At 45.4% G+C, this 10,583-nt stretch overlaps 2 protein-coding genes across 3 annotated transcripts in view; both read right to left on the bottom strand.

The window, feature by feature from the left end:
• BZW1 (basic leucine zipper and W2 domains 1) overlaps window positions 1-579 on the bottom strand; it is a 22,505-nt gene extending 21,926 nt beyond the window's left edge. Inside the window, exon 1 of one of the 2 annotated variants that reach the window (XM_019523195.1) lies at window positions 510-579. The gene's annotated coding sequence lies outside the window, so the exon portion shown is untranslated. Of the gene's footprint in view, window positions 1-152; window positions 270-509 lie in introns of those variants that run through there. The other variant, XM_019523194.1, reaches the window with a different exon arrangement.
• A 4,931-nt stretch (window positions 580-5,510) lies between these two features.
• The window catches only part of LOC109301892 (aldehyde oxidase 3-like), a gene marked incomplete at its 5' end in the record, with an annotated part of 53,838 nt that continues 48,765 nt past the window's right edge, over window positions 5,511-10,583 (bottom strand). The window contains 2 exons of the mRNA XM_019523192.1: window positions 5,511-5,977; window positions 9,861-10,028. Coding sequence (XP_019378737.1) covers window positions 5,924-5,977; window positions 9,861-10,028 — 222 coding nt within the window. The remainder of the gene's footprint in view (window positions 5,978-9,860; window positions 10,029-10,583) is intronic.

Here is a 10,583-nt window from a genome sequence, read left to right as displayed (position 1 = left end):
TGCGGGACGGGACTAGGGAGGCTCCCGCCCGCGCGGCCCACCCTGGCCCAGCCCGGCGTCACAGGCCGCGGCTTTGTTCACGCGGGGCCCGGCGAGGCCGCGGGAGGGGGATCTCAGCGCAGCCGCTAACGGCCCGGCCCCACACTCCTTACCGACTTGAAGGCAGGGAGGAAAGGCCGAGGGCACTGAGCTGCGGACGAGGTGGCGGCGGCGGCAGCTAAATCCTCCGAGCGGAACCAACGCGGACAGCGGGGGGAGGGGCCTCCCACCGGGACAAACCATTGCCTTCCGCCCTTGGAGGGGGGGGAGGCTGCCACATTCCGCCCCGCCCGAGCTCACCCTGCCCCTCCCCGCCCCCCACATCCCTCCAGGGCAGAGCCCCGCCAGCTCCGACCCGCGCCGCGAAAGGCGCAGTGCGCTCCCCTCCGCCCCTCGCTTTCCTGTCTGAATGAGCTCGCCCAGCCCCTCCCCTCTCCCGTGCCTCACAGTCAATGGCTGCAGGCTCCTGCCCTCCCGGTGGGTGGATCAGTCTATTGGAGGGGAAGACCAGGGGGTGGCGGAGCTGCTTCTCCGACTGTGGTCGATGGTTTGTTCCGTGCTGGAGGGGGCGGGCCCGGGGGCAATGGACGGAGCTTGACAGGCGCCTGGGGCCGTGTGCAACGAGTAAGGGGCCGTGTGCAGCGAGCCAGGGTGTGACGCACAGAGCACGTGACCGTACTTCCCCTGCTCATGGGCTGGGCAGTGATTCTCAGGGGGCTCTAGCTGAAGCAGGCGAGGATGGCTTGAGACCTTTCAGAGGTGCCCCAAGCAGCCCTGCAAAATGCCCTGTTAGGTGTGCAGACAGGATAAACCCCGAGGTTTCAGTAAGCTTCAGGGAGCCCACAGCTGAGCTCTTCCTGCTTGGCTGAAATAGAAAAAAACTGCTGTTATTTATCAGCAGGCAAAAAAGAGCAAAAATGAAGTGCTTGCATTTTCCCAAGGGGGGAGGGGGGTCCTCAAGTCCATCCTGAGCTGCTTTCATTCTATAAAAGGTTGAAAACCATTGGGCACTGGTGTTGTGCTCCCAAAGGGATGGCAATTCTTATGGCTGGCAGGCCACTGAACAGGTGTTGGTGAGCTGTGCAGGGCTGCACATGTAAAATCTTTGGGAAGATTTAATTTTAACAAATGATGATGATGATAATGAGGTCAGTGTTGCCACACACATATGTAGGAAGCGTAAGGGCTAAAAAGGCAGCAACAAGTAAAAATGTCCATGTCAATCAGACCTTGGGTGCCCAAAGGAGGGCTGTACGTGTATGGGTATTCATAGGTGATGTGGTCAGCAGTCTGATCTTGTCTATAACAAATTACAGATAAGAAATCATATACTAAAAATCAAACATCTGTAATGAGGGATCTCAAATCTGCATGGGAAGTATACGGTGTGGCAGCTTCTTTTATCTTGGACTTTCCCTCGCGCCCTGCAGTGCTGTCTGGCGGAGGAGCCCTGTTGTGTGCTGCCTGCAAGTGATGGCCAGGAGATGAAAACTGCTGCAGTTTTCACCTCCCAGGCATCGGGCATAAGTGGCGAACAGCAAGCAACAGGGCCCCTCCACTAATCAGCAGTGGGAGAAGACGTGGGGGAAACTCCAAGATTAAGGAAGTTGTCACACTGTGCACTCCGGGCATGAATTCCAGAGATCCCTCCCTAACTTTAACATTTTAATTTTATTTAAAAAAATTTTTGTCCTGATTCATGTTTTTTTAATAGTTTATATGGGTGATTGCATAACAGTTCAAAATAACATCTTACTCTTGTATATTATGTGTGGCAGGGGGGAGGGTGTGGGAGAGTATGGGGCATGTGGGGAAGTCAGGAAAGCTGAGCAGCACCCCTGCCAGGAAGCTGAGTGTTAGCTGGGGCCTGGGCTGAGGCTGAGGCAGTGTTGTCCATGGGCGTGGAGCAGGTGTGAGTGGGAGTGCAGCACAGGCTGCCCCAGGCAAGAGCCGGCAGGGCTTGGCTCTATGTTGAGCACGTGATGGGCAGCTACATGCCAGATACAATCACTTGGCAGGACGGATCCTGCCCACAGGCCATATTTTGCTACCCTTGTGTTACGAGACCGCTGTTTAAACAATCCCCAGTTTGTCATTTTCTAGGTGTCCCTGTAAAGAAGATTGAGTCTTGATCTTTGGTAACCTTTAACCTGCTGATTTGCAAGTAAACATGGACTTTGCATCAGGTATGATGCTCTGTGCTCACTCCTGGCACTTTATTTACAGAAACACATAGTCCTGTGATTTTCAATCAGGCTGAACATGACAGCATGTGTTATCTGCTTATACTTGAAAACACTGATGTCAGGGGAACTGATTATAGTACAGTTGTCCCTGGGCTGATCAAAAAAATATTTTGTTTTGTAGCACAGACAGCACCTAAGCCATGTTTTAACCATAGCCACAAACAAGCTCTAAGTCTGTACTGGGGACTCAGTGAAAACACATTCAAGTACCATTTACATTAAACTTCCAGTAACTACATCTTTCTGCGCACCAAATTTATTGGGAATAATTCAAAGTATGCCAAAGTAAAACCCATGTCTGAAGAGAAATAGGCCCCTGACTTTTGAATACTGTAAAACTTTGTTTCTATTGATTTTTCACAAGCTTGGGGATAGCAGAATACATATTAAGAGATCAGTGGGGAAAAATTACCCTAGTTTAACCACACTGCCTTTTATGGAGCCACTAGGGTATGTTGCAAAGTTGTGAAAAATCCTGATTTGGTGAATGCACACAAGGAGGGGTATAATATCTATAATGTAGAAAGGAGAGTGGGTCAGTTAACCTGCTGCTTAGCACAGAGCTACTCTCTGGATTTCAAGGGAAGGTGTTTTCCTTGAAAAGGAGTGATGATTGAATCCATGGTCCTTTGCTATAACACTGCTGTTCTTGGAGATGAAACACAATGTACATTCCTGCACAAAAATCAATGTTAAGATGGAATGAAAGCTATATGTGTTTTAATAATTTGAAAGGAAACACTCAGATACCATAATTTTTAAACCCCCAGATGTCTAACAGTCAGAAAATAAAAAAATTATGATTACATTTACAAAGCAAAACCAGTATTGAAATATCGAATTGAGATATCCCAGACCTTTAATTCTTACTCGTACCGCCCCCACTAACACCTTATAATCTCACAGCTACTTAGCACATAACAGGTTAGAAATCAAGATAGTTTGAGAGATTGATTTCTAGTGAAACAGACATGGGAAATTTATGTGTAACTGTATCAGATGGCGATTCTTTGCCTCTTTCCTCTTCTCTCTGAAGGCATCATGAAAGATGAGAAACATTGAGACCAAATGGCTTCACACCTTACGTGTTGCTAGGAGCTCCTTCTGTCCCATCTTTCTGATGGGGACATGGGCTACAGTGGGGATACAGTGACAGTACAACTCCAACCAGAAGGACCCACCTCCTACCTCAGAAAAGCACGTGAACTGTTGCTTTTTTGAAGGCCAGAAGTATGTGGGTTACATTTAGAGACAGCTACTGTGACAGTGAAAAGGGCAAGGATTATTTGGGGGCAGATGCTAGAGGAGGAGAGCAAAGTGAAATCAGTGTGTGGGGGGTGGTGTTGGGTCAAGCACAGCTGCAATGGCGATTGACGGTGCTCCTACGACAGAATTATTCTGTTCTCTGAGACAGCATCTCCTACTGAGGACATGAATTAAGATCTTGGAGCAGATTTCACGTATAAAATAAGCACTCTATTTTATATCATATGTATTCTCTCCCGCCTCCCCCTTTTTCTGCAGACTGCCTGTTGTGCATTTTTGCACAAGCTCTATTCATGCCTATTCCTCAACTGCAGCTCTGGTAGGCACCCAAAATAGAGACGTGTTACAAAAATAAAATGTTGTGCTTTAGTTACACAGGTCTGCATAATCAAGTGCTCTATGTGTGTACAGCCTCATTATTTTGCAAGAGTGGGAAAAGATAATCAGAGGTGCCTGGCACCCAGTCTAATATTCAGACTACTAGTCGTATTGCCTTACATGTCCCCTACCAAACCTCCTCCAGAGGTCAAGATTGTGAGTGTCTGTGACATGTAAGGACACAAAAGGGTGGGCGGATGAGAAAAGGATGGGTTTCAACACTGACAAGTGCAAGGTACTGCACCGGGGGAGGAAGAACTAGCAGTATACCTACAGGCTAGGGAACTCTCTTCTCATCAGTGCAGAGGCAGAAAAGGATCTTGGAGTCATTATTGATGCCAAAATGAACATGGGCTGGCAGTGTGGGGATGCAGTCAGGAAGGCCAACTGCACCTTGTCATGCATCCACAGATGCGTCTCAAGCAGGTGATACTCCCCCTCTGTGTGGCACTGGTCAGGCCGCAGTTGGAGTACTGCATCCAGTTCTGGGCACTGTACTTTAGGAGGGATGTGGACAACATGAGAGGGTCCAGAGGAGGGCCACTCGCATGATCGGGGGCAGCAGTGCAGGCCCTATGAGGAGAGGCTATGGGACACGAACCTGTTCAGCCTTCACAAGAGAAGGCTGAGGGGGGATCTAGTAGCCATTTACAAACTAGTCAGAGGGGACCAGCAGGCCCCCTCTGGGGGAGTCCCTGTTTCCCCGCTGGCAGCGGGTAGATTCAGACTAGATATCAGGAGGCGCTACTTCACTGTCAGGTAGGCTAGGATCTGGAACCAACTTCCAAGAGAAGTGGTGCTGGCTCCTACCCTGGAGGTCTTTAAGAGGAGGCTAGATGAACATCTTGCTGGGGTCGTTTGACCCCAGTACTTTTTCCTGCCATGGCAGAGGTCAGACTTGATGATCTGCTCAGGTCCCTACCTACTATGAAACTATGAATTTAGGAAGCTAGCATGCCATTTCTTTAGTAGATCTGCATCTGATGCCATGTTTGTCTGCAGAACTCAGTGGAATTCTTAATGTACAAATTGATTATACTGAAAACACACAAGATCTGATCTGGTTCCCAATGAATTTAACGGGACATGGTCACGGCCTAAACCATTCGTACCCAACTCTCTAATTAGCCCTAAACTCCCGTATGCCCACTAAGAATAGCAAAATTGTGGCAAAAGTGCAGTTTCTAGGATTAATTATTTTTCAGATTGTTTAAACTGCAATGGTTTAGGAAGAAAATTCCCCAAAGTGCAAAAGACCTTGTTTTGGAACAAACGTTCTGTCCAATTTGCCTTAAACTTTCCAGAAAAATATTCTACTCTGTCCTAATGTTATAAAATGATGCAGATGAAGTTTCAGGCAGATTAATGGGATTATGCGTATAATGAAAAGCTAGTGTCAGCCTTAACAAGATAAGGTGATTTGTGTATCTCATTAAAATAGACGGTTATGAAGTGGGCTCTTCCCCTTCTGCCATTCATGGGCTTGTGGAATTCAGTGGTATATTTATTTCTAGTAAAAGCTCAGTTCATCTTCTGAAATATGTAGAGACTTGTGTTTACTTCTCTGTGCCTTGGCAGCTATACATTTCACAAATTCAAATGCAAGAACATATGTCCCAATTCCCAAAGTGCTGGAATAGAGGATTTTGTTTGTTTCAATCATTTTGTTTGTTCCATATAATTCATTAAGTAACCACTAGGTAAGCTAGTAATGAATAGACATGTAAAAACAGTAGGCCATTTGATACAGTAAATTTAGGAATGAAGGGAATAATATACAGTATTACCCAATTATCTAAGTTAATAAAGAACAAATCTTCAACAATATGCAGGGAAAATCTTGATCTCATTGAATTCAAAGAGAGTTTTGCTGTAGATTTCAAAAGGACCAGAATTTCACCTAGTCTTAGCATGTACTAACAGAGTGGTAAAAGCATCTTGCTATAGCTCCCAGATTGAGCTTGAGCCCTGCTCTGGGTTGAGGAAAGAAAGTATTAGGCTACTTCAATGTCCCAAGGTTTATAGGTTCCAGGCTTATCTCTTGGAATCTGAAAGAAAAAACAAGAAACACATAATGTTAAATTTGTTAAGAAGAGAGAACTCACTCCAAAACCTGTAATTCCAAAACCTGTGGGGAAATAACATGGCATCACAGCCCACTCCCCCTGCCCCCCTGTCCCTGGAGAAGTTACTATGTGCTAACACTGGGCAGGGTCATACCACAGAATCTCTCAGAAATGACTGCTGGCTGGCAGTTTCAATGCAGCCAGATCTCTAACAGGCATGATGGTGAAGCTCAGGCTCCAGTATGAGGAGCGTAGGGAATAGCAGGCCACCCTTCAGCTGAGTTCCCTGTGCAGAGCCACGGGTTGTTTTTCCGCAGATCTCTGGATATTAGGGACCTTGGAAGAGTTATGCCCAAGAGTGAGAAGGCAAGCCCAAAGGACACTGCTGGAACAGAAAGAGTAACTAGCTCAGCTCTAGCTCTCAGCCAAGAGAGAAATTGCTCCAACAAGTTTCACAGTTGTCCATTCTGTCACTTCCGAGAGCTGGTTTATACTAGTAGTTTCAAAAATGTACACATAGACACTAGCATAGGAAGGGCAACCCCTTTCATCTTGTTGCTGTTTTGGATGGGGATGTTGTTCAACTCGTACAAGTACTGGCAAGATATGCGAAGGGATTTAGGTGCCTTAATATACAGATGCAGATAGGTAGCTTGGTAAGTATGGCAAAGCACCTAAGCAGGTTAGGTGCCTGATTCCTATTGCTCTTCTTTGGCCCCATCATTTCAAAGTCAAACAGGTGCCTCACCTACTGAGGCACTCGTGAAAAATCCCACTTGTTCTCTCGCTGTCACTTCAGGTGCCTAAATGACTGAAAAGTTAGCTTACAATGACTTGCTTTCATCATGCGCCACAACCTAACACATCACAGAAAATAAAAGAAGAATCTTCAGCAACCAGAATAAACCAGCTAGTAAGCTCAAGATAGCACAGGAGGTTCATTTACCTTTTTCTCACCAGGTTTGTTAATATCATGTTCTATTAGTACTAACCCCTTTGTGTACTGGGAACACACTTTCACGTTTGACTTTGCCTTGACACAGCAGACCATATTTCATCCCTGGTGAATGAAAATCACCTATGAAGTTATGCCAGGTATGAATCTGGCCTATTGTGCTGCCCTTCTCACCACCCAGTCACTGTATGGCATGACTTATGTTGTGTCACACACACTTGCAGTGTAGCAGCAGTTCCTTACACTGGGACAATTTGCCCCTCACTAGCCACGCTGTCCCCTTTCGGTGCTCAGAGGCAGGAGTTGCTCTGCCCAGGCTTCGAATTACACTTTGACTCTTGGGGGATCTGCAAAAAAATTGGGCTGCCCATCACGATGCCCTTATAAAACTGTAGGCCCCCCCGGTTATGATTTTCCAATCTTATAGGGGGGGTCTAGTTCTTTATGGGGGACTCAGCCCCACCCTCCCCAAGCTCCCCCATAATTCGTACCCTGGTTCTACCTAACATTGAGGCTATGTTGTAAAGCTTCTGCACTCTATTTGAACAGATACCCATTTCCCATTCTGTTTGAATAGAGCTCCATACCCAGGCATTATCACTGTAATTGGGATGCTTATGAATATAGATGTTCTTGATACAGGGCTCAGTCCCAAAATCCTTCTTTGGGCAACAGTACCATAGAATTCAATAGACCACTTTACTTTGGATTTACATAGGTAAATCCATCTACTTTGGACTTACATAGGTATAACTGAGGTCAGAAACTAGTGTCCTATAAATACCAAGTAAAAATAGAGTGAGGGACTCAGTTTTGCCCGCATGTAGTCATTTGCTGCCTATGTACAATTGCCCTGCAATTTCAGATGGATAAGGTATCCTTCCTCTTCTGTTCTACATAGTGTTGCCTTGAAAACAGGCTTTTATCTGAAGGACCTAAATCCCACTCTCACTGATGTCAATGGGATTTTGTGGCCACAATTTTATTGAGAGCAAGATCAGTCTATGTATTCATTTATTTAAAAACATATCTCTCCTCTGCTATGGCTACATGTAAGAGTGTCATACAAGTATCAGACACTCAGATTCAAGTTGAATACATACAATGAATTCTCCAAAACAGGGGCAGGCAATTATTTTGGGCGGAGGTCTGCTTACTGAGCTGTGGCTAGCCATTGAGGGCCGCATGATAGACAGCCAGGGGCAGATAAATATTAATTTTCTAAATTTTTTAGGGGCCCTGTGGGCTGGACAGAATGGCCTGGAGGGCCACATCTGGCCCCCGGGCAGCATTTTGCCCACCCCTGCTCCAGAACATTAAAGAATAATTGAAAAAATAGTCCCAATCAACTATTCACTTTTAATATCCATTGCCGTACCACAGAGAGCTTTCAAGAACAAAGGAGGAATACACAGCTGGAGGCCCTGGAGGATCTGGGCTCTGGTGAACAAACTGATATGCAAGTTCATAGCTGAGAACCCAAGAGCTCCTTGCTCCAGTTGCCCACATATACCGAGGTGTCTCAGTTTAGGCATCTCCAGTGATAACTGTGGCTGTAAACAGACATCTCATCACAGACGACTGGCACATGTCCCCCCTGAGATTGGCCCCTGACTCACCACTGCTCAGGGGACGGAGCAGTTGTTTTGCTGTGTGGGTTGGCTGTGTGTTGGGGGCAGGGACACTAAGCTGCAGCATAGAAGTATAGGAGTGGATATGGGGCTTTTGGCCTGCCCCCGGGCCCACCCACAAATTGTGCCCCTCACAAGCCTCAGGAAGCACCAGTCACCCCTGCATCTCATTTAACACAGGCCTACTATCCTGAGATTTCACCTGGATCAAACCCAGCATTGCAGTCATTTACACATTACTTTGTAAGCTGCACTACTACCCTTCACCAGCAGGTGGTCACAGAGAGCACAAACTTGGCCAGCTTGTCTGGCAATGATCTGCAATAACCTTCCATACAAAACCATGTCCCCAGGAAGAGTGTTAGTGCCTTCTTATCCTCATACTTCAGAGGAACCTGAGTGAGAACCCATATGTCTGTAGGTCCCTGAGACGAAAGGCTTTCTCTTGGGACAAATGAAACGTCTATTTACAGCTGTCTTGAGGACATGCGGATCGGAAACAAGCAGGACCCAGCTCACTCAGGACTATACAAATTAAAACAAACATCTTAAATTATTCCCAGACCTTATCTGGAAGCCAGCGGAGGGGAGCTTGCATGGAGCTACACTTATTCCTGGGCTATGGGTACAGAAGGAAGTGAAATGACACCCGGAAAAGTCAGCTCATGATTTATAAAGAACATTTGAGTTTCTCTACATGCAAGGGAATATGCATGTTCAAGTTGTTATCACCAGAAATCCTGGTTTTCTCTGATTTAAAAAAAATAATCCCCAATTTTCAGTTTAAAAAAAAGTAACCCCAAATCCACATTTTTCCATGATTAAAATGAAACACTACTAATATATAGATATTAGTATATATATTAGTAGTGTTTCATTTTAATCATGGAAAAATGTGGATGGGGGGGTTAACCAAAATTTGGGGCTTTTTTTAAATCAGAGAAAACCAGGATCCCTGGTTATCACTGAAGAAACTGCGTAGATTTGCTAGAATCTGTTAAATTCAGAACTTAATTTGGCTCAACCTGTTTGATGATTGCATATCTCTAAAAGTTAGCACCTAATGCACCAGCAAGAATACATAGAACAAAGTATTGTTGATTAAATAGAACACAAAGTTCCAGCAATTATAAGTACACTACATAAAAGATGAAGCTAAATGATCATTTCATGTGGCAAATCAAAATGCAGATTAATTCAGAATAAACAGGATTGGAAACAGGATGAAGCAGTGGCTAAACTGGAAACGTTTCCAAAGAATTCATAAAAACTTCATTACCATCTCAGTAAAGTCATCGGCACAGACCATTCGAATCTGCTCAGTGGTAAGGGGGCTGTCCAGTGTGAAGTTCTCTGGTAATCCTCTTTCTTTCCTCACAGAAGCTATTGCATCCCTTATAGCGAAGAACACAGAGCTCCCAAGGAACACCCCAGCTTCACCCATGCCCTAGGAGAGAATAAGGCAGTTGAAGAGATTTGAGTTAGAAATTGGCAAGTAGGACCAGATCTCTAGCTGGCAGAAATCTGCTGAAGTCTGTTGAACTGTATTAATTTACACAAACTCAAGATCTGGCCCAGATCCTTAAGACAGCTGATAGTTTTCAACACAGTAAATCTCCTCAGACATCTCATAGCTCCAAACAGGGAGCTGTTAAGGACTAGGATTTGGCCCATAGGGGAATATTTATAGATACACAATGAAAAAATAAGTAAAAATAATTGTGACTAGGACTGCATGGGTAACACTGGAAAGTAACGAAATAACTCAGGATTTTCAGTAGAAACCTAGCTTCACTATACACAAATTCACTACAAATGGTACTCTTGACTTATGATTAAATGCACTGTTAGGACCTCTGGGATCAACTGTGCATCATTCAGTCTCTGAAAAGAAGTAGGATGTTCTCTTTGCCCTTAGAATCTTCTTCATTTGAAAGAGGCTATTTATGTTAAGCCAGGGATCAGCAGCGTTTTCCAGTGAGTTTTCCATTCCAGCCAGGCA

This window comes from Gavialis gangeticus, unplaced genomic scaffold, assembly GCF_001723915.1.
Source record: "Gavialis gangeticus isolate Ggan-Ray unplaced genomic scaffold, GavGan_comp1, whole genome shotgun sequence".
NCBI lineage: Eukaryota > Metazoa > Chordata > Crocodylia > Gavialidae > Gavialis > Gavialis gangeticus.
The sequence above is the reverse complement of the archived record's forward strand: the minus strand, read 5'-3'. Positions and strand labels throughout refer to the sequence as shown.